The sequence below is a fragment of the Podarcis tiliguerta genome, assembly GCF_965153285.1.
Source record: "Podarcis tiliguerta genome assembly, chromosome: 7".
Lineage (NCBI taxonomy): Eukaryota > Metazoa > Chordata > Lepidosauria > Squamata > Lacertidae > Podarcis > Podarcis tiliguerta.
Genome location: NC_139540.1, coordinates 65851991 through 65876087, shown reverse-complemented (window position 1 = coordinate 65876087; position 24097 = coordinate 65851991). Strand labels below are relative to the sequence as shown.

General features: G+C 43.7%; 1 protein-coding gene across 7 annotated transcripts in view; it reads right to left on the bottom strand.

Annotated features, from left to right (window-relative positions):
- The window catches only part of PIGN (phosphatidylinositol glycan anchor biosynthesis class N), an 85425-nt gene that overhangs the window by 13587 nt on the left and 47741 nt on the right, over positions 1-24097 (bottom strand). For all 7 annotated transcript variants that reach the window (XM_083449335.1, XM_083449331.1, XM_083449333.1 and 4 more), the window contains 9 exons: positions 20891-20999; positions 18738-18840; positions 17271-17373; positions 15466-15552; positions 13104-13159; positions 11316-11391; positions 8445-8518; positions 3353-3395; positions 994-1046 (listed from right to left, as the gene is read on the bottom strand). In XM_083449335.1, the coding sequence (XP_083305461.1) occupies positions 994-1046; positions 3353-3395; positions 8445-8518; positions 11316-11391; positions 13104-13159; positions 15466-15552; positions 17271-17373; positions 18738-18840; positions 20891-20999 (704 nt within the window). The remainder of the gene's footprint in view (positions 1-993; positions 1047-3352; positions 3396-8444; positions 8519-11315; positions 11392-13103; positions 13160-15465; positions 15553-17270; positions 17374-18737; positions 18841-20890; positions 21000-24097) is intronic.

Below are 24097 nucleotides of genomic sequence, written 5' to 3'. Positions count from 1 at the left end.
CCACTGCCTTCCGCAGTTTGGTCAGATTCATGTTTGTAGCTTCAAGAACACTGTCTAACCATCTCGTCCTCTGTCGTCCCTTTCTCCTTGTGCCCTCCATCTTTCCCAACATCAGGGTCTTTTCCAGGGAGTCTTCTCTTCTCATGAGGTGGCCAAAGTCTTGGAGCCTCAGCTTCCCGATCTGTCCTTCCAGTGAGCACTCAGGGCTGATTTCCTTAAGAATGGATGCATTTGATCTTCTTGCAGTCCATGGGACTCTCAAGAGTCTCCTCCAGCACCATAATTCAAAAGCATCAATTCTTCGGCGATCAGCCTTCTTTATGGTCCAGCTCTCACTTCCATACATCACTACTGGGAAAACCATAGCTTTTACGAACCATAGCTTTTACGAACCATAGCTTTTACGAAACTTCCTATTTACCACTTATTTGACTATACTTGATTGTGAACAACACACTCCGCATCCAACGAATCTTTTCTGTTTTTATTTATCGGGGGTGGGGGTGGGGATCAATTCCCAGAACCAGAAGCCTTGTGAATGTTCAGCAAACTCCTCTCTGTGAACTTAAAAAAACCAAACTGGAAGCTCTTAAGCTGGGGAGGAGGGGTGATTCTGTTAAAAATGGTATTTACTTTCAGACAATGACTGAAGGGGAATAATGGGAAATAAAAATTCTCAAGATGACCTGGGCTGAGAACGGACATCAGGCAAAGTGTTTCACAGCAGTTAAACACTAAACAACTTAACAAGGCAAGAAACGGACACTAATAAATAAAATATATCACCATCAACGTTTATAGGCAAGGAAGGGAGATGGTAGAAGCAGCATGGAAGCACTGGCCTTGATTGATCTGTAGACAGCATTTAACTATAGGGATTGAACTAAGAAATACACAGCTTAATCGTTAGGTTTATTTTAGAGGCAGTGTTACAGCTAAAGAGGAAGAAAAGGCAGTGCAGGAGGAGGGATGGGGAAAGCAAATGCTTTGTACCTTGTTCCAATATCCAGCCAGCTTCCATAATCTTTAACCAGAAAGAAGAAGTGCTAAGGTGAGAGAGAAAAACAAAGAACACCATGTTGTTTGGTAAATAAACGTTGCACAGCGAGAATCACAAGACTCAAACGCATGTTTCAGGCGTTCATTTGGGGGCATTTAATTCTTGAAGCAAAAGGTGACCTGCGTTCATCAGAGAATGTTTAACCAAACAACAAACAGGTCAGGATACAAGCAATTAAGGAAGTGGACTTGAAGAGGAGAGGGCTAGGTTCAAATTCCTGCTGTGCTACGAACTCTCTGAACCAAGGTACAGTGGTACCTCCGGTTACGAACGGATTTCCGAGGTCTGTTCATAACTGGAAACCGTTCTCAACCTGAGGCACGCTTTCACTAATGGCGCCTCCCGCTGCGCGTGTGCCTCCAGGGTACGATTTCCGCTCGCATCCTGAGGAAAGGTCGCAACCAGGAGCAAATACTTCCGGGTTAGCGGAGCTCGTAACCAGATGTGTGTGTAACCGGAAATGTTCATAACCAGAGGTACCACTGTAGTTGTTACAAAGTGTGTGTGGCTATTGCTGAGAGCAGCAACCTTGCGGTCTCTTCCCTGAACCTCCCTACCAATGTCTAGAAAGAAAGAGGGGAAAGCACACAATGTGATCACACCCAGGTTCTCCAACCCAATTTGTTGGTTGCAGCTTGCAGAGGTGGGAATGTGCCGTGCATCATGTTTTAAACGGTGACTGGTTACACCAATAATGTAAAACCCTATGCACACTTAAGGAGCTACCCAAAGTCATGCATACAGTGTGATCTGCCTCATCTCCTGCAGGAGCACTAGGGGAAGAAGCAAAGACTGCTCTGTTTGCAAGGCTGTAGAGACGGACTCCCATCAACAGCTGCAAATATCTTGCAATAATGTCTGTCCATTTGGAGAACACCGTTCAAGGCAATTTACAACATAAAAATATAGTAGGGCACTAAAAAGACACCATGAGAACAAAACGATAAAACTATTTACATCTCTTACAATTAATTACACTTTACACGCGGCAAATTCCGAGAGGAAAACATGGTTAACCGTGACACGAAACCATTTCTCAACTCTGAGCCAGGCCTTTGGGCTGCAGAGTCGTTTTCTAACTGCCAAATGGTCATTTCCACAATTCCTCCCACAAAACAACAACACAATAAATATCCCGTTCTGAATTGGCAATATATGAAGGAGTAATTGCCTTGGTTTTAGCAGTGTGTAGTTTGGGCCTTGGAAAGCACATGGAATTAACTGAACTGATTCAGGTCAGGCAATTTCCCCATGCAATTCTGGCAATTTATTTATTACGACGGAGAGAGAAAACATTTCAGAATGGGACCCAGACTGGAAATGCAGAATTTTTTTCCCCTTTAACACTCCCCCCTTCCCAATCACATTTGTTGACTACTCTATAATTAAAATTATGACTGCCTTGGATGTCTAGCACTTAGACACATTTCTCCGATGGCAGCAGCTCCATGAAGTAAGTGACACAACAAAAGCAGGAGGTGTTGTGACATAACAAAAGCAGAAGGTGGTGTCACTTCAAGTAAGTCCTCAGGGAAGGGTAAGAGATGTGGGAAGCAAAATCTCAGAAGAATAGCAGGCCTTTCCCCTTACTGCTTTAGAGACACATCCCTTCGAGCCATGTCATAAAGTGTAAATTGCGTTGCAGCCAACAAAAATGGCTTTCGGGGAAGAGTTGCGTGACATTTTTTCCCCCTTTCTCTATTAAAAAAAAGAGAGCAATTTCGATTTTAATAAATTGTGATTCTGAAATTATAGGATGAATACTGAAATATGCTCTTCCCCCATGCTTAACTCGTGCGTGTGTGAGTGTGTGTATGTGCATGTTTGTGTCCCTTCCTGTCTGGTAATTCAGGCATCTCTCTTGAAAAATTAAGGCAGACCATGACATATTTTTCTTTTGTTCTGAAGGCAGGGAGGAAAAGGAAGAAAAATTAAACTGGGCACCCAGGTGCATCTAGCATTCCCTTTTCACTCACAGGCTTGAACATTCAATATGAAATACGTGAAAACCAAGCACCGCTAGCTTAAAAATAGCTCTGTGGAAGAACCGAAGTAATAAAGATGATGTCTCTTCTGATGCATTCATTAGATGATGTACAAAGGACTGTGAAAAGGGGGTTTGTGGGGGAGGGAGGGATTTCCATCTGCAATTTACGTGGGGTTTCAATTCAGTTCCCTGCCCTAGTTCCAGAAACTTTGAAGTCTGAAACTAATTCAGATTTCTCTTGATTGAATTAGCAGAGCTCTCTGGGTTTTGATCTTATTTGTACAGAATGTCCGACAGTAGCTTACCAAAGCCATGATGTCTGAAATCACAAGAACAATGAGAAAAAGCCTGGAGGGGGGAAAAGAGAGAGAGACAGTGTGTCAGAGGAAGACCATAATTCATAGTTCAACAGTGCAACAACAAAGCTTCGTAGAATCCCAATAATATGACAAAAAGTGTTACAGAGGTACAATTCAGTTCTCCTTTCATCTGTTTTCTTGGAATTATGTGTCTTAGGTTACCAGGGATATACATATCCTGGGCTAACTAAGGAGGAGGGATCAAAATTCTGTATTAAGGCAAGCTTAAAAGGAAGGCCATTTCGCCCTCACAGAGCGAATTATGTGGAAGCCTTTGTTATTCTACTGTATTTAACAGCAGTATTGATAAGCCACCTTTCAGGACAGAGCCTTCTCAAGGTAGCTTCTAGAAATGTAATACAAAGCTGAGGGCATAGTGAGTTTAAAAGAAAAAAGAAACCACGATAATTATTGAATTTTTCGTTCTGTATCTGCTGCTCACGAGGAACAGAAGAGCACTGAGAGCTTAGCTGGTGGCCCTGCTAAGCTTCTCTGTATTTCCAACATGTCACAAAGCACTGCTCGCACGTTTTTCAAGGTTTATTCCCGCCCCCCTAGTAATATCCTACATTTCCTCCAAGAAGCTCAAGGCTGTGTGAATCATTTTCTCCCTCACTACCTGCCACATTTTACGCTCGCAAAAGCCCTCCTGTGAGGTAAGAAAACGGGGTTTTCCTAATCCTTGTCCAACATTCGAATCCAGCCTTTGCTAGCCAGGTGCCTTCCAGCTGTGGTGGCTGTAGATGATAGGAATTGTAGTCCGAAAGGTCTGAAAGGAGCCTGGCTGGTGAAGGTGGCTCTAACCACTCACCACACCTGCTGTGAAGGTGATTTCCACAGCTTTAGGGATTAGAAACCTGTATGTTGAAAGCAAAGCTCCTCTTACAAAGCTGAGTTCTGTGGCCATTACCAAATCAGTTAAAAAAAAGGTAAAGGTACCCCTGCCCGTACGGGCCAGTCTTGACAGACTCTAGGGTTGTGCACCCATCTCACTCAAAGAGGCCAGGGGCCAGCGCTGTCCGAAGACACTTCCGGGTCACGTGGCCAGCGTGTCATCGCTGCTCTGGCGAGCCAGAGCCGCACACGGAAACGCCGTTTACCTTCCTGCTAGTAAGCGGTCCCTATTTATCTACTTGCACCCGAGAGTGCTTTTGAACTGCTAGGTTGGCAGGCGCTGGGACCGAACGACGGGAGCGCACCCCGCTGCGGGGATTCGAACCGCCGACCTTTCGATCGGCAAGCCCTAGGCACTGAGGCTTTTACCCACAGCGCCACCCGCGTCCCTACCAAATCAGTTACTTTGGGCAAAACAAAAACCCATCCTGGCCAACATGATGCACTATACCAAACAAACCCAAGACATTTTATTTTATTGCTGCAGCTTTAGGCTTATATCTTTAAAAACGTGGTAGAGCTTAGCTGGAAGTCGATGCTTATAATTCCAAGTAGGTAAGTGCATGTAATAAGGGCTGTATTAAGGTAGGAAATGAACACAGGAACCCAGCCTAATGTAGCAGATGAAATGTTAGACTTCAACTAGGGATATTTAGCTCAAAACCCCCAATAGAGCTTGTGAAGCCTATTGGGTGACTTTGGGATAAGTTCCTTGGGATAAGTTGTTATATATGTTTTCCCAATAAGTTTTCACTTTGTCACATGTCCACCACATGTGAAAGAAGGTTTTATATTTTGATTTTGTTTGTGAACTGCCCTGAGACCTCCAGGTATAGGGTGGTGTATTAATAATAATAATAATAATAATAATAATAATAATAATAATAATGAAGTTGTGAGGCTATGGGTATTTAGAGGAGCAGGAGGAGAGCAACACTTTGCATTATTTTGCCTGACTTCAGCCCCTGTGTACCTGAAGTCAGCACAGATACTGAGGTCCAGCTCTGAGATTCTTCTGGCAGTTCCCTCGCTGCGAGAAGTGAAGCTACAGGGAACCAGGCAGAGGGCCTTCTCGGTAGTGGCGTCCACCCTGTGGCAAGGCCCTCCCATCAGATGTCAAGGAGATGAGTAACTATATAACCTTTAGAAGACATTATGTTTTTAGATATGCTGTAAGCCGTCTAGAGAGGCACGGGAAACCCAGCCAGATGGGCGAGGGATAAATAATAAAATTATGGTGATGATGATGATTATGATGATCTGAAGGCAGCCCTGCATAGGGATGCTTTTTAATGTTTTGTTATGTTTATATATATGCTGGAAGCTGCCTAGAGTGGCTGGGGCAACCCAGTCAGAAGGGGAGGGTACAAATAATAAAATTATAATGATTATTGACTTTCAGGTCTCTCATTTGCAACTGAAAACGGCTCTAGTGGTTCAGCCTATAAGCAACTGAGTCACAGCCCTTGCGAATCCTCTCAGAAAGGACTTGGCTGCAGTCTCCCTACCACTCAGGGAGACAAGTTCTTGTTCACAACTTTAATACTCCCCAAGAGAACCAAGGCAGTTCTTAATGGCCTCCCTAAACCTTTTCATTTTTATTTGTTCCAGGTTGATAAGGCAGCCACTCTGTTTTGCGCCCCAATAACTGATAGCGACACCCTCCACCAAGTTCACAAATGGCTGAGTGTTGAGTTCCACTTAGCCTCGAGGCGCAAGAAACTAGTTATCCAACTCTTTGGTATACAAGATCATTTGTGTTTGGGAAAGCACATTTCAGGGAACGAAATGGACTATGAACAAGCAAAGTGAAATACAGCTAAAGACTTTTTCATTATCTTTATTTTTCATTAAGTGATTGAAATATTAGGCCACATGAGGGCCGCTCTAAATTGCTAATGACTGGCTCTGCCAGCGACTTGCACTGAAACAACGCTGCAAACAGCTGACCTAGTAGCAGGGAGATGGGCCATTAACTGTAATAATAATTTAATTGTAAAGAATTATAATTAGAAGTGTGCTATCAGTTACAGTGTGAAATTTCATTAAAATGTGCTATTCTATAGCACAGAGCAAGACTATTACAGTGGCTTCTAACAAATGATCCCCCTCCGAGAAAAAAACAGAATCTGGTCATGTGATCCAAGCGTCAGCTTGGTAAATTAATTATACCTTACAAGATCATTATAAATTTGACAAATCCAGTTCCTGCAGATTAGCTTACAAGCTTAGTTGGCTTTGCAAAGCAGATGCACAGCTGGATATCACCATGTCATTAAAATTACTGGCAAAACTTTTAACAGCGACCCCATAGAGGTATGGGATGCGGGTGGCGCTGTGGGTTAAACCACAGAGCCTAGGACTTGCCGATCAGAAGGTCGGCGGTTCGAATCCCCATGATGGGGTGAGCTCCTGTTGCTCGGTCCCAGCTCCTGCCCACCTAGCAGTTTGAAAGCACGTCAAAGTGCAAGTAGATAAATAGGTACCACTCTGGCGGGAAGGTAAACGGTGTTTCCATGCACTGCTCTGGTTTGCCAGAAGCGGCTTAGTCATGCTGGCCACATGACCCGGAAGCTGTACGCCGGCTCCCTCAGCCGATAAAGCGAGATGAGCGCCGCAACCCCAGAGTTGGTCACGACTGGACCTAATGGTCAGGGGTCCCTTTACCTTTACTTTGCATAGAGGCAAATACATATACCCATCAACTAATAGGGCATTCTGGAGTGGAGTCCCTAAGGTGGTTGTGTGTAGCCTACTTCGGCAACTCCTGCCAAATGTATTGTTCTGCTCTCCTTTGGACCACATCAATGGGGCCAAGGGGGTGAGTGGGTTTTGTCATCTGGGCAGCCCAATACCTGCATACACACTGCGCAGGTTCTTGTGCCCCAGGGAAGTCACTTCGATGCTGCAAATGCAGCAGTTTGACTTCACCCCCAGAGGCACACTCCATCGTCTCTAGAGACAGACAGATTCCTGTGATGTTAACATATGAGAGTGCTGGAGGTGAATTAGTTAAACAAGTTACCCAATCAGAACCCAGGGGGGTGGAGTCAGAGGGACTATAAAACCAGCTCTGGGAGGGGCGAAAGGAGAGGTCGTTGGGAGGTTGGTTGGAGTGGGAGTGAATTGGGATAGAGTCTGTGGAGTTAGTGTAGCAAAATAAGCTGAGTCAGGAACACTTAGGGGCTAGGAAGACAAGTAAATATCTGAGAGGTGGTTTAGTGAGTGAGAGCAGGTAGCGGAAGTTATAGGTCTGGATAGGCACCCCATGATTGTAATTGACCGATACCGTTTATGAAACCACACGCTTGTTAAACTACAATAAATAAACAGAAGTTTATGTTCCAATTTAAACCTGACTGGACTCAGTATTGTACCAGGTAGGGCCTGGGTGGTGGCAGCGAGAAATCAAGTGGTGGCACAGGGATCAATAGACAGTGAAACGTCCGGGGACCCTGTGTGATCGCCACAGTAAAAACCACAACAATAGGACAGCTGGAAGTCAACCATAGAACTTTCATAGTTTATGGGTTCACATGATCAATAGCAGTGACAGCGGCAAGAACCTTCAATAAACATGGAACTATGCTTTGCCTAACTTAAGAGGTGTGCTTAGCTGTAGTATATAGAAGACAAAGAGCAAAATGTTGTAAAGGAAGTACCAATTATGGTAGTGGACTGCAAGTATCAGATCTATAGCTCAGAGTAGGTCTTAACGTAATATCTAAAATACACATCCATGGAACAGGGCTGGCTCAAGACATTTTCCAGCCTGGGGTACCGAAGCAAATGCCCCCCAAATAAATCTTCTCTTCCCTTGTAGTAATATTACAATATTATTATTATTATTATTAATAATAATAATAATAAATTAAACTGAAAATCTGCTGTTGCTTCACTCTGTCAAATGGCAGGGCCAGCCAGCCCTGTATGTGAAATAGATGCAAACAGGAACTCAAGTCACTACCAGCTTTTTAAAAAGTGTTTTTTTGTAGTCGAAGATTTGATAAAGCTTGAACCCAGTGAATGAAGAATAATTGTACTCGATGCAGGGATTTACAAAGAAATCGCTGCAGACAGTTTACTCCGTGCACCCCAATGAACCCCCAAGAAAGTGCTGCTTCGGTAAAAGCGTTTACTGTACCTTTTTGATGATAGCTGTGTTGTGACTTGAACAGCTTCAAAGGCACATGACACAAGAACAAAAGGGATTACAATCTGTCGAGGACATGGAATTACATTAAGCTAATTGAAATACCGCAGAAAACAAAAAACAACCAACAGCCACAAATTAACATAGCTAGTATTCAAAGAGACAGTCAAGCACATCTTGAGTGCTTTACAAAATTCATCGTTTTGAATGCAAACATTTTATCTAGTTAACAGACCTGTTGCCTTCAGTCATGGCCCTGTAGGTTCTGTGCATTGCAATCAGAATATTAATAGTCCTTGTTACAATTCTAATACAGCGGTATATATTTTAGAAATAAACTACTGTGTTATGCCAGGGCTCTTCAAATTATTCTACCTTCACGGAACACTTCCCATACAAATTTGCCTGCTGAGGAACTTCTGGGGCACGTTCTCGACTTCATATTGCCGAGAAAGATTGCCAGTATTTTGTCTGCCTTTACTGCTCTTCTCAGCGAGGAAACTTTGGCAGCTTCCAATGTCGCCATCCCCTGCAATACAGTGGTACCTGGGGTTACATACGCTTCAGGTTACAAACTCCGCTAACCCAGAAAAAGTGCTTCAGGTTAAGAACTTTGCTTCAGGATTAGAACAGAAATCGTGCTCTGGCGGCGCGGCGGCAGCAGGAGGCCCCATTAGCTAAAGTGGTGCTTCAGGTTAAGAACAGTTTCAGGTTAAGAACGGACCTCCGGAATGAATTAAGTACTTAACCTGAGGTACCACTGTAGTTAGAAAACCAATAGGTGTTTCCACTTTCTGAGCCATTTTCTCTAGGACTGGTACAATTCCCTCATTTGTTCATTCCTCAGAATCCAGTGTTTCTCCCAATTTGCTGGATCTCTGTTTTCCTCCAAATGTAAATGCTGGCTTGCAGTGATGTTTGGCATTTCCAGTGTGCAACCTTCACGAGCCTGGTGCCCTCCAGGGCTACAACTCCTATCTGCTGCTGAAAGAACTTGCTGGAGGGCACCAGGTTGGCAAAGGCTGGTGTAACACAATCTTCTGAAGTCTGAGCTGGCGCAGTGTTATTATCTCATTGGGCCCGGAGGTGTGACTTGAGACATGCATGATGATAGTGGGTAATCCATTACCTGTTCCACAATGCTTCCCCCTCTGCAACACAGTTTAACATGCTGTATCCCTGAACAGGAATGGATGGATCAGTCAGTTCCCAATTTATCTCATTCTCAGTCCCTTTCGCTTCTAGCGGCTTTCATTTAAACTGCACTAAAACACGAGAATGGGGCCTTCTCGGCAGTGGCTCCCCGCCTGTGGAATGCTCTCTCCAGGGAAGTTCGCCGGGCGCCTTCATTATACACCTTTAAGCGCCAGGCAAAAACATTCCTTTTTAACAATGCCTTTGGTTGATTTGATTGACATCCTATGCCCTTTTAAAATGTGGTTTGTTTTTCTTCTTGGGTGTGCGATTAGGTTGTTGTTTTTATTTTGATTATATATATATATATGTATTGTGGTTTTATACAGTGGTTCCTCAGGTTATGAACTTAATTCGTTCCGGAGATCTGTTCTTAACCCGAAACTGTTCTTAACCTGAGGCGCGCTTTCACTAATGGGGCCTCCCGCTGCCGCTGCGCCACCGGCACATGATTTTCGTTCTCATCCTGGGGCAAAGTTTGTAACCCAAGGTACTACTTCCGGGTTAGCAGAGTTTGTAACCCAAAGTGTTTGTAACCTAAGGTACTAGTGTATTTCGATTTTGTGCTGAGGCCTCCAGGTATAGGACAGTATATAAATTCAATAAATAATAAAAAATTAACAATAAAATTTGCAACCCGTTAGTTACAGGTTTACACAGTGGTCCAAGGACTGCCCTCAGAATATAGGATCTTTTCACAAGTAACAAGTGCTCCACTGCTGCTAGAAAGCTTGACTGCTGCCACGACCGCCATAGAAGCCCCTGCAATGGATAACAACCCTCCTCCCAGGGATTTCCATAGCGGGTGGTGGGAGAAAAAGATGGCCACCCCAGGGCAATCATCATCTATTCAACAAGCAGCAGCAACAAACAAGGTTTCATATGGAATTCTGCTTATTTCAGTAGGACCATCTGCCATCCTGGATAGCTCAGCTGGATAAAGCATGGTGTTGATAATACCAAGGTTGCAGGTTTGGTCCCTGTATGGGACAGCAGAGTAGTCCTACATTGCAGGGGGTTGGACTTAGATGATCCTTGGGTCCCTTCCAACTCTATGATTCTATGAGTCTATGACTTACCGTATTTTTTGCTCCATAAGACTCACTTTTTCCCTCCTAAAAAGTAAGGGGAAATGTGTGTGTGTCTTATGGAGCGAATGCAGGCTGCGCAGCTATCCCATAAGCCAGAACAGCAAGAGGGATTGCTGTTTTCACTGCACAGCGATCCCTCTTGCTGTTCTGGCTTCTGAGATCCAGAATATTTTTTTTCTTGTTTTCCTCCTCCAAAAGCTAGGTGCGTCTTGTGGTCTGGTGCGTCTTATAGAGCGAAAAATATGGTACTTTATTTAGCTTGCCTTACAGTTCATGAATATATATTTTTTAACGTTCCTTGGAAGTCGAACGGCTTCCAAAACACGTTTTTCATTTTTTCCCATTTACTTTGCAGCCAGCCCACTGATCCTCAATTTTCAAATGTTTGGGAAGCCAAACAGTCTTCTGGAACGGATTACATTTGAAAACAGAGGTTCCACTGTGTGTGTGTTTGTGTGTGTGTAGCATTTTGCATTTAAGAAGTCTTACCAGAGAAGATAAGTTATTTGTGCAGGAACAGTTAAGCTAGAATTGCATAAATCCGATCATATCATTCCCTAAAGGTGCGATTACTAACCTTCCACAACAGCAAGGCTCCCATCAGGAAAGGGCTGAACACAGTCAAGAAGCAATGGACTGAAGTTGGATCAAAACTAGAGACCAAGAATGAAACCAAAACAAACATTATGTATTTTCTGCAAGTAATATGTTCTACTAAGAAACAGGAGTTTTCCCACCCCCCTTACAATCAACATTTGAATCATCATGCAACGACCTTTCAAGTCACACGGCTTCTAGTTTTATAGGCTGCCTCTAGTTTTTTACATAACAAGCAAACAGTTCTTGGATGCTACTTATTGCTATAAAGTTTTATTTCTGCAGCACCTTTTGTTTTACGAAATGTTTCCCACCCTCCGTTTGCTTTCACAACAGGTCAGTACTTGGACAGGCAAAGAGTTCTTTTAAACAGGCTGCCAAGAGTCAAAAAAATACCCTACTGCTCTGTTGGTACTTGCATAGCAACTTTCTGTTGTTGTTGCTTCATGAAGAATATCTCATGAGAGTCCCTTGTTCTGGTGACCTTTCTGCTGGATTGCTACAATGCACCTGCATGTCAGGCTGCCCTTGAAGATGATCCAGAAGCTTTGGCCAGGTGCTGGAGGTGATAAGTGGTTCAACATGCGAGACTCAAGGGCGCTGGATCTTAAGGAGACGCACTAGCTACCAATATGTTGCTGTACCAAATTCAAGGCACTTGTGGAGTCCTTTGCAACTTGGGAACTAGATATTTGAAGTAGAGTTTTCCTCTGTATAATAATAATAAATAATAATAATAATAATAATAATAATAATAATTTATTATTTATACCCCGCCTATCTGGCTGGGCTTCCCCAGCTACTCTGGGCGGCTTCCAAAAAACATTAAAATACTGTAATACATCAAACATTAAAAGCTTCCCTAAACAGGGCTGCCTTCAGATGTCTTCTAAAAATCTGGTAGTAGTTGTTCTCTTTGACATCTGGTGGGAGGGCGTTCCACAGGGAGGGCGCCACTACTGAGAAGGCCCTCTGCCTGGTTCCCTGTAACTTGGCTTCTCGCAGTGAGGGAACCACCAGAAGGCCTTGGTTCTGGACCTCAGTGTCCGGGTAGAACGATGGGGGTGGAGACACTCCTTCAGATATACAGAACCGAGGCTGTTTAGGGATTTAAAGGCCAGCACCAACACTTTGAATTGTGCTCGGAAACGTACTGGGAGCCAATATAGGTCTTTCAAGTCTTGGCGGCCATTCCCATTCACCAGTCTAGCTGCCGCGTTCTGGATTAGTTGTAGTTTCCGGGTCACCTTCAAAGGTAGCTCCACGTAGAGCGCATTGCAGTAGTCCAAGTGGGAGATAACCAGAGCATGCACCACTCTGGTGAGGCAGTCCACAGGCAGATAGGGTCTCAGCCTATGTACCAGATGGAGCTGGTAAACAGCTGCCCTGGACACAGATTTGACCTGTGCCTCCATGGACAGCTGTGAGTCCAAAATGACCCCCAGGCTGCGCACCTGGTCCTTCAGGGGCACAGTTACCCCATTCAGGACCAGGGAATCCTCCACACCTGCCCGCCTCCTGTCCCCCCAAAAGAGTACTTCTGTCTTGTCAGGATTCAACCTCAATCTGTTAGCCGCCATCCATCCTCCAACCACCTCCAGACACTCTGTATCAGGCTACTCATGTGTTAAGATGTGACAGGATGGCGCTACTTGACTGCCAAGAGAAATCCATTATGTAGCAACATAGGACAGGGCCTTCTCTGTTGTGGCACCCCACTTATGGAATTCCCCTTCCAACTTCTCTAGACGTAGTTCACAATAGTTACCTGTTCACAGAAGCTATGTTTCCAGTACCGAAAAAGGCTGTCACTTGGAAGAAAACCTGGGTAGGGCTAAGGAAAACACAACATGCTCCTTATTGAGCCAACGGTCACACTTCTTTCACATGCTAGCGGTATAAGCATTCCCAATGACAACTTTGCACCACAGGTATAAGATAATGGTAAAAATATCCAGAACACAACAAGCTGTGCAGTGGAGGTGAGAAGAGAGGAATAATGCTTGCAAAGGCCTTTAGAACATTTTTTTGATTAGACATCCAAATAGATGCCTTTGTCTCAATCACAATTAATGGGTAGATTAAATATTACCGGCAGCCCATCTTTCAGGAAGACAAAGCCCATGTATGTAATAGCCAATTTTATATAGCAACATCTGCTCATTCCCTTTTCCCCCCATCTTACATTGTATTAGAGTCACATGGTTTTTAACATGTCAGGTGAACGGTAGCTGGGTAACCAATCTATTATTAAAGCATAACTGTTCTGATCGATCAGTTTCCATTGTCCAATAGGGAAAGTAAGAAAAGGGGTAGGACTACTCAAATTTTAACAGGGTGAAGGCAGGTCCCATTTGTTTGTTCAACAAGACCTCGTTAGATTCAGCATTCAGGTAACAACCGAAAACTCTACCTGTAGGTGATGTGTACTAAAGCAAATTAAGGGAAACAGGAGTCAGAAAGATCTTTACTGCCTTCTCCTAAATCCCAAGCCTCAGTTTTTAGATGCATATATAAAGACGTCAAGTATAAACATCCCTGCAAAGCTTTGAAATTGTCCCCCCACTCCATATATTAATGTAGCTTTCTCACTGTTAGGAAAGCATAACTGCATGGGTAGGCAAACTAAGGCCCGGGGGCTGGATCCGGCCCAATCGCCTTCTAAATCCAGCCTGTGGACAGTCCAGGAATCAGTGTGTTTTTACAAGAGTAGAATGTGTCCTTTTATTTAAAATGCATCTCTGGGTTATTTGTGGGGCCTGCCTGGTGTTTTTATATGAGTAGAATGTGTGCTTTTATTTAAAATGCATCTCTGGGTTATTTGTAGGGCATAGGAATTTGTTCTTTTAAAATATATATATATATAGTCCACCCCCCACAAGGTCTGAGTGGACCCCTGCTGAAAAAGTCTGCTGACCCCTGCATAACTGCAAATAAAGAAATCCAAAGCATGTACTTCTCAGAAGTGTTTAATGGCCCAACGATATAGTGAGCAAAACTCTTCTTCTGAGATTCATACCTACAATTTCTGTGTAAGACAAGAGGGAGACGAAAAGCACAAAACCACAAAAGTGCCAGTGTGCTAAATATATGCAGCATGAATCAACTCGTGGAAAACCAGGTTAACCAAAGGCCAATAACAAGTCCTAACTGGGAAGCTTCATTACTAAACTTTTCTGGATATCATTTTAAAATTTTAATTTTAAAAACTGGGCGCAGTATATAGGCTCAATGCAGCAACAACAGTATTGTTATGTAAACTTTCATTCCTCATAATAATAATAATAAATAATAAATTTTATTTATACCCCACCCTCCCCGGCCAGAGCCGGGCTCAGTGTGGCTAACACCAATAAAATTACATTAAAAGCATAATGGGGGGGGGCAATTTAAAATACAGGTTAAAATGCAATTTAAAATGCAGTCTTAGGGAAACCTAGGAGTCAGACTGAGTCCAAACCAAAGGCCAGGTGGAACAGTTCTGTCTTGCAGGCCTTGCGGAAACATGTCAAGTCCAGCAGGGCCCTAGTCTCTTGTGACAGAGCGTTCCACCAAGTCGGGGCCAGTACTGAAAAGGCCCTGTGCCCTGGCTGAGACCAATCTAGCCACCTTGTGACTTGCGACCCCCAAAATGTTGTCATTTGTGGACCTTAAGGTCATTTGCGGGGCATACCAGGAGAGGCGGTCCCATAGGTATGTGGGTCCTAGGCCACATGTATGTTTCCTGTCCCATTGACAAGCACTTTGCTTGTAAAATTACCCTCCATTCCAAGCCAGGCCCATCCTAAGAAACGAAGAAGAAGAAGAAGAAGAAGAAGAAGAAGAAGAAGAAGAGGAGGAGGAGTTTGGATTTGATATCCCGCCTTTCACTCCCCTTCAGGAGTCTCAAAGCGGCTAACATTCTCCTTTCCCTTCCTCCCCCACAACAAACACTCTGTGAGGTGAGTGGGGCTGAGAGACTTCAAAGAAGTGTGACTGGCCCAAGGTCACCCAGCAGCTGCATGTGGAGGAGCGGAGACGCGAACCCGGTTCCCCAGATTACGAGACCTCTTAACCACTACACCACACTGGCTCTCAAGCCAACCCATCGCATTGCAACCAGGCCTTCACTCAAGGAAGGAAAAGGATACGAAGAAAAAAGATCGCCGGACGTCATCCAAATGAAGTTGTCGGAACTGTGTTAGATCATTAGTGTATGAAAAGCTGAGAGCAGCAAGCTGTAAAAGAGAGAAGAGAAATCAATGCCACGGTGTCAGCTGCTATCCTGTTGATATTAAAGGTATATTTTCCAGGGAGCAAATGAGAATTTAAAGAGTTATTCCTTCAGAGAAGCCCGTGTCTGCTGCTACGAAAGCATCTTCCCCAACAGTTTTATTATACTTTAATGACTCTCAATAAAGTTATCGCTCAAGCAGGATGATCAAGTGGAAATGCTTCTGCTGCCTTAGGTAAGGAAATAACTCCCCGAACTTTCCATTTGCTCTCTTATTTCTTCCTGCTTTTCCCCAAACGTCCTAGAAGGAGACATATTTTCATAATTCAGAAAAAAAGGTGATTTTTGCAGCTGAAGCATTCTCCTCTAGTGAGCTACAGCGGGAAGCGACGGAGGTGCCGTATTCGCGACTGCTGGTTAATTCCTTCCCTCTAGTGCAGTGTTGATTTACGTGGATTGACAGCATAGCACCTAATAACTTCTTATTTCCATTGCTCCCACATTAGAGCACTCAACTGGATAATAGCACTCAGCCAGGTTACTGCAGAGCAAACTGAGCTAGCTCCAGAGAGAGTAAGCATGGTTTGGTTTCTGTCATTCCCCTAAATGCTAGTTCAGGTGTGGGGAACCTTTGGCCCTCCAGAAATTGCTTTTAAAAAAATATTCAAAAAACATTTATTCATAAGTGACAATAAAATACGTTTTCAATCAATATACCTGTACAGTGGTACCTCGGGTTACATACGCTTCAGGTTACATACGCTTCAGGTTACAGACTCCGCCAACCCAGAAATATTACCTCGGGTTAAGAACTTTGCTTCAGGATGAGAACAGAAATCGTGCTCCGGCGGTGTGGCAGCAGCAGGAGGCCCCATTAGCTAAAGTGGTGCTTCAGGTTAAGAACAGTTTCAGGTTAAGAACGGACCTCCGGAATGAATTAAGTACTTAACCTGAGGTACCTCTGTATTCCCTCCACAGACACCTCTGTGATGGTGCTGGCATTAAAATAACCTGTTTTGGTCTCCCTTTCCCCCCTGCCTTTTATTGAAGAAGAACAAATATTGCTGAACCACAACTCCCATCATGCTTGCTGGGGCTGATGGGAGTTGTAGTCCAGCAGTATCAGGAGGACCAAAGGCTCTTCACACCTGCTGTAGTTTCTCAGTGTAGCTGCTAGGGACTTTGTGCCAGTGGGCTACGTTGAATTTTATGGGATCTGCCTGTGCTGTCTTCACCCTTGCAGCCAACCTGAATGCTACAAGACCACAGCCTAAAACAGGCATAGGCAAACTCGGCTCTCCAGATGTTTTGGGACTACAACTCCCATCATCCCTAGCTAACAGTGGTCAGGGGTGATGGGAGTTGTAGTCCCAAAACATCTGGAGGGCCGAGTTTACCTATGCCTGGCCTAAAATGTGGGTTTAAAATCACCGGGCCTTTCCCACTTCCACCCATCAATTTTAAACATATGGTAAGATTAGAGGATTTATGGGTATCAGTTTGCATCTGCCTAGTGGAAATGGCTGCTGGTACTTGGGAATTGGGCCACCCTAGTTGAGGGAAAAGAGAATCCTTTTTTCTTTTATTTGAGTATAATAATGCCTAGCCAAACAATGCCTATACAACACATACACACACCAGAAGCAACGAAGTCTAATCATAGTTAGTGCCCAGTAACTAAATGTCTAAGTGGTATTTACCTACGGTGAAAATAAGGGTTACCTTTGGCTTTGGTGAAATGCCGTAACGTTGTACTGCTTCTTGTTCCATATTTATCCACACAAACATCAACAAAGCCAACGCCAGGGGGAAAAGTGCTTCATATCTACATCAAAATACATTTGAAATTAAAAAACAACAACCCAGGCATCAAATTTATTTTTCCTCCACCACCCTTCCATAACAAATGCTACTAGGTTGGGTGTTTGTGTGCGGTTTGTGTGTGGACGGTGGTTTGGCAACTTGTTCAACAACTATGTTGGCCACAGTCATGCTGAGCTCTCCATCTTCACGTTACTTGCATACTGTTCTGATTAATACAGAAAATGCCAAACCGTGGGAAGAAATATTGCCCTTACTTGGCAATTCTCTCCTCATTTGAAATTGTTACCTTCAAGTCGGGTTCTAGTAAACTGGCAAGTACTATTTATCAGCCTCAGAAATTTATCATCACCTTAGAAATTGGCTGTTTTGGTTGAGCTACTTTTTGTGGATGTGGCAAAATTATTTTTAGGGAGAAGTGAACCGAGATGGCCACATTTTGTTGTTCTCAGAAAGCCGGGATGTTTGAAAAATTCAAAATGGCTACTGCCATCAAAGGTGACTGCCTTCTTTTCCACTACAGGGAGCCAATTTCATAGTGGTCAAAAGATGAATGCATTCAGAAAACACACACACACACTTACAGAGTGAACCGATTGTTCCTCCAGCAGCCCTTTTTGAGAGCTACTGTATGAAAATACTATGACAAAAGAAAGGGCATTGATTGCAGCTTGCTAAAAATATAAACCTCAGTGTGACATTCCATGCAACTCTATTATTACATTTGAAATTCTAGGGGAAACTTCTTCTTTTTTTACATTTGGATTCACCGCCCTTTTCTTTTAGTAATAATATTTCAACCAACCCCCAAGATGCTTTATTTAAAAGCATAGGTTTAAAAGTAATCAGTGGGGGCAGGGATTTCATCTCTTCAAATTTCTGTGTCAAATTTACAAATTTTGGATTGAATTGTTGTTTATCTCCAAATGCTGTTGGAGATCATAAGAAGTGAAAACTGAATGATTCAAACACTTGTTTTTATTTGTTCCCCCTGTGCTGATTATTCCTTCCTCTTTTTTACTTTCTGGTTTCTACTGTATTTTTGAAATCATAGCGTGTGTGTGTGTGTGTGTGTGTGTGTGTTAGCTACCATATGTGTTCTCATGAATCAATGCAATCAAAGGAGCTACAGAAAAATGTTTCAGAGTGTCATACAAATCACTGGCTAAATGTTTACTCCACGACGTCGGCAATGAGATTTAAACACACGCAGCATCTGGAACTTTGCGTCTTACTGGTTAAATGCAATGGAAGAATGACAAGAATCTGGCAAAATGAAAATACATGACTTTAAAATTGCTTAGGCAAGAGAAACGCAAAAAAAATATATATGCTGGAATTTCATTTATAAAGTAGAGAGAGAATTACCCTGTACTAAGCAGAAGGTATGTTGACATCAGGGAAAGAAATATGCTCAGCAACCTCGAGAAGAGAAATGTCGGGCTTAGCAGTGGCACTACCAAGGACGAAGCTGCAATAAACACAATATCGTCTGTCAACACCAACATATTTGAATATCCCCCTCAATGACTCTCAAAGCATGGGAGCAATGTATGACTTGTGTAGTTTGCATTCACATTCCTAGAAGCTAGGGTGCAGGAAAATGGTTTCTTTCCTCACTCTTTGAACTGAATGCAGTGGAATATTCACCACATAGCAAAAACAAAACAAAAAGACCATCTGTTACAACGATTCCGAGTTTACCCCATGAAAAGAGGTGGCCAAGATTTTGTTTGGATACAACTTTTTTCATGGGATTCTGTGCCACTCAACCAATAGCCTTATATCACCAGGCTCAATCGTGCTTATTTGGACAATTGAAATAAGCATGCCTGAGTTGTTTCTCTTGAAGAAGTTCTTTGGTGCTGGAATGACTATGTATATATGAATGGGGCCCAAGCTGGAATGTAGGGAGAAACAGCTTGAAAGGTAAAAGGTAAAGGACCCCTGGACAGTTAAGTCCAGTCAAAGGCAACTATGGGGTTGCGGCGCTCATCTCGCTTTCAGGCCGAGAGAGCCGGCGTTTGTCCACAGACCGCTTTCTGGGTCATGTGGCCAGAATGACTAAATCGCTTCTGGTGCAAAGGAACACTGTGACAGAGCGCCAGAGCGCACGGAAACGCTGTTTACCTTCCCGCCACAGTGGTACCTATTTATCTACTTGCACTGGTGTGCTTTCAAACTGCTAGGTTGTAGGGAGAAACAGCTTGGAAGGACCTAGAGCAGAGCCTTCCAAACTTTTCATACTGATTACACACTTTTTAGACATGCATCATTTCGCGACACAGCAATTCAGTTTTACTAGCAAACCGGAGGTTAAACTAAGCCCTTTCCAGCCCCAGGAGGAGCGCAGGGAGCATTCGCACAACATACCTACACACTGCAGCCAACACACTTACGTTTCATGACACACAGTTTGGAAAGCTCTGACCTAGAGGCTGGAAGAAGCCTGCCTTATCGCAAGAGGCACCGAGCAAAATATCAACTGGAAGAAGAGAACAAAAAGCTTTCCTCCAGTTCCAGTTTTCGCAGCATCAACGCTATGCATCTGAACTCCACAACAGTTAATGATGCATCTCATTAATGCCAGGCTGAGCTATTAATCTCCAAACCCCAGTCCACTTCTAAATCAATATCGCTCATGTGAGCTTGAAGAGGGTGCTGATATTCTCTTTTTCTTTTTTTGCAGGATGATGCTTATGGATACTTCTATTTATGTATAAACACAGAACATTACCTTTCAGGAACCAGCTGCTGCCAGTCAAGGACATGTCCCTTCCGGTTAAACTCTTAAACAGCAGGAAATGTGTGTCTATATACATGTCTTTACATGCTGGACCAGGATAATCCCAGTTTTTTATTTGTATTTCTTTACTTCATAAAATTTATATACCACTTGATTGTAGGGAAAAAATCTCAAAGCGGTTACCATTTTCCCATGACTACATTAAGGACCTTGGTGGGATAAAAGGTGGGTTATTTAGAAGAGGTAGGGCTGCATCCAGACCCATAGCTGACCCATTGACACTAATGGAACAATGTAATCATGACTACCTTAATTCCCATTGATTTCAGTGGCTACAAGCCTGAATGCCTATTTTATTTTATTTATTTGTGTGTGTGTGTGTGTTACATTATTATATTATATTATATTATATTATAATATTATTATATTATTACACTTTGTAGCCATGATCGTTATACATCAACCAAGCTTGCTTGCAATTAAAAAGAAAAGAAAAATGACATCTGAAGGGGAAAAGGGAGCAGCATAGTAACACTCCCCCCCCCCCAAAAAAATGGTGAATAGATTAAAAGATAGAATGTTTTTTAAAAAAATGCTGATGTGAGCAGAAAACTCTGAACTGATGAAAAGTTTATTTGGTCGGGGGGGGGGGGCAGGGTGCAGCAGAAACCACCCATTCATTCGACCTCGAAGACTCAAGTCTCCCTCCAGCAGGGGGAGGAGCGGCAGGAGCTCTGCATCCTGGATAATCCCAGTTAAGGAAAGCAGTGCTTACCTAATGTTGTCCAGCTAATAATCTGATTTGTTGTAGGCAGGCCTTGTTTGTTGTGAAGACTACTGCGAGTACTGTTCACGATGTAAGTTGACAGTGCCAGGCTGAGAAACTAATAAAGGAAAGGAAAGGGAGCGATTAATCTGGGTGGTCCCACTATTCTGCAAAGACACCAAAACCTAAGCGTATAAACCAAAACCGACAAAAAGAAAGGAAACGGAAGCAGATCTGGCCAGTGTGGTGTAGTGGTTAAGAGCGGTTAAGAGCGGTAGTCTCGTGATCTGGGGAACCGGGTTCGCGTCTCCGCTCCTCCACATGCAGCTGCTGGGTGACCTTGGGCCAGTCACACTTCTCTGAAGTCTCTCAGCCCCACGCACCTCACAGAGTGTTTGTTGTGGGGGAGGAAGGGAAAGGAGATTGTTAGCCGCTATGAGACTCCTTAAAAAGGGAGTGAAAGGCGGGATATCAAATCCAAACTCTTCTTCTTCTTCTTCTAGCTAGAAAAAGCACCCATGTTTAAAGGGCAGGACACTTGTACAGCTCTCCCACTGAGCACATGTGTTTAACTAGCTGGGGTTCCCAATGCCTCCATGAAGAACGAAATAGTACGTAACCCATCATGCCCTGCCATGCGTATATATTATGGGGAACTCTGGTCCTGTAAATGAGCATGTACACCCAACAGCTTCACAGAGATATTTGTCATTGAAATGCACAGTAGGATTCAAGATGTGATGTGCGAATCTGCACTTGCCCTACATGACTTAAGTTCTTGATCTGAGTAGGGCAGATACGACTGGCTATGCCATTTAACCAGCAGGGGAAAAAATAGCCTCTACCAGTATGAAGGAGCAGTGGGACACATGTGCGCCGTCACAACAGCTTTTCTATAAGCTTTGCAGCATGCTGGCTCCTACAAGGACACATTTTCTGCATCTCCTGCTCCCTTAGGGGACGGGATAATTGTCAGGAGCTCATCCTACACTTGAGTAGGACCCTGGCAGAGACACATGCCCGACTGGCATGTTCTCTCCCTCCTGGTCGATCGTTCAGGAGCTTCAAAAGCTTTCTTCAGCCCAAACACCACAGCGACAGATGCCAACAGACACTGGCACACTTAGGGATCCGCAGAGTCTTCGCAGCTTGCATATCAGACCTCAGCAACTCAGCATTTTGGCTAATCTACTTTATTTACATATAAACACACACGGAGCACTGCAACATGGCTCCCTCTCTCTCTAGCATCAGACAGCAAAGAGAATGAACAAAGGACAATAGTCCCACTTCACGGAACACAGTAACACAAACATCCTGTCTCCATCACTTCCCACTCTGTGGAGTCAAAACATACACTGTCATGTGATAGACAAAAATCCCATGACTGCAATCATGGAGCAGGAATTTTAACATCAATAGCCCCGTGGTAGAGAAATGGTTTGCATGCAAAAGGTCCCATCCCCAACACCTGCAGCTAAAAAAAAAGATTAGGTAGCAGGTGATGGCAAAGACCAGAGACCTTCAAGGGTTCCTACCACTCAGTGCAAACTGCACTGGGCTCCATGATCTGGAATAATTCAGCACCCTAAGCAGCAACATTGGGGAAATGGTGCAGATCGGACCACAGTGTCGCAGGTAACTGTTGCTTTGCCCACAGTGATGCTGGAGTTGGGAGCCAGGCTATTTGCGTCCTCTTGCTGGCATCAATTCCCCCAACTCCATCTCTATACGAGCTCAGTAGCTCATATGGAGGCAGTCAGGTTATTTGTTCTGAACTGCTTATGCAGTTACTGTGGTTTTACATGATACCGGAAAACCCTCAGCACAATCTCAATTTAGCTTTCTGCAGAATTGGCTTGTAGGATGTCTCCCTCTCCCCAAAGGTTCTTGGTTCTTAACATACAATTCAGAATCTATCCTTTCACTTTGTCAGACTGGTTTTCTTTGCTTGGAAAAAATATATACAGTAGTTTCAATGCCATGTAGGAAGAGTGCTCTTTTGCAAAAATGTTCAGTAATACTGTTCAGGATTATGGAAAAAGCTTGCCAAGTAGCCTGGGCACAGCAAGAAAAGTTAAGAACTACATAAAAAAATCTAAAAATGAGAAGCTCTAGGAACCACATACTGCTAAACATATTTCAATTGGTCGTGTTTACTTGGAGGCATTAAGTATTGTATAACCCCATTATGTTTTGGATGCCACCGTAAAGTATTCAGCAACTCCCAGAGCAAACTGTTGATTCATACTTGCATAACTGCATTTCACGCTTGATTTCACCTAGGCAGAATAAATAGGGAAACGAAACAAACTTTTGGAGGAAGGCTTTCAACAAAGTTTATTTAAGAGGTAGACCTGTCAATAGGAGTCCATCTCCAAGCTTACAGAGTTACAGATTAGAGAGGTAATTAGAGTAGATCACAAAGCAGCAGATATCTGGCACCGGTTTTTATGCTGGTTCAATAAAACTTTGCCTGGCGTGCCATCATGTGACAATCCACAGAGAGGGCATTAAGTAATATATTCTGGGCTCTCTCTTTCTCTCTTTCCTGCCCTACACAACAACAGCTTAGACTTCGGACTTGAGAATTAATTTAATGCAAACCTTTTCCCCACAACAGCCAGTAAAGGCACTAGCCAGAGTCATCCTGCCGTTCCACTTTATGTTTGTCTATCAATCAAGTTTTATTACAGAGGAACTGAAGTTATTTCCAGCTTCGTCCTTACTTTGCAGCTGGATGGCTCTAAAGGGTAGAGCAGCAAGCCTAGGCCCCACATTTGCCTGTTCACTGGAGTCTACAGGGAACTGAAACTGGTGATACCGAACTGTTTGGAGTGGATAAGGCAAGGCACGCCAAAAGGGCCTCTCCAAATTGGGTGTGTGGGCAGTAAAACAGCAAATTTAATTCTATACAAACAAGCGTGAGATAAAACTGCCTGTATTGTAATGCCCTTACACAAATCAGGGCTTTTAAGTACAGAGAGGAAACAAGTAAGAAGGGACATGATAAAGGTGTATCTAATATATGAACTGGATAGAGGTAAAGGGACCCCTGACCATTAGGTCCAGTCGTGACCGACTCTGGGGTTGTGGAGCTCATCTCGCTTTATTGGCCGAGGGAGCCGGCGTACAGCTTCCAGGTCATGTGGCCAGCATGACTAAGCCGCTTCTGGCAAGCCAGAGCAGCACACGGGAATGCAATTTACCTTCCCG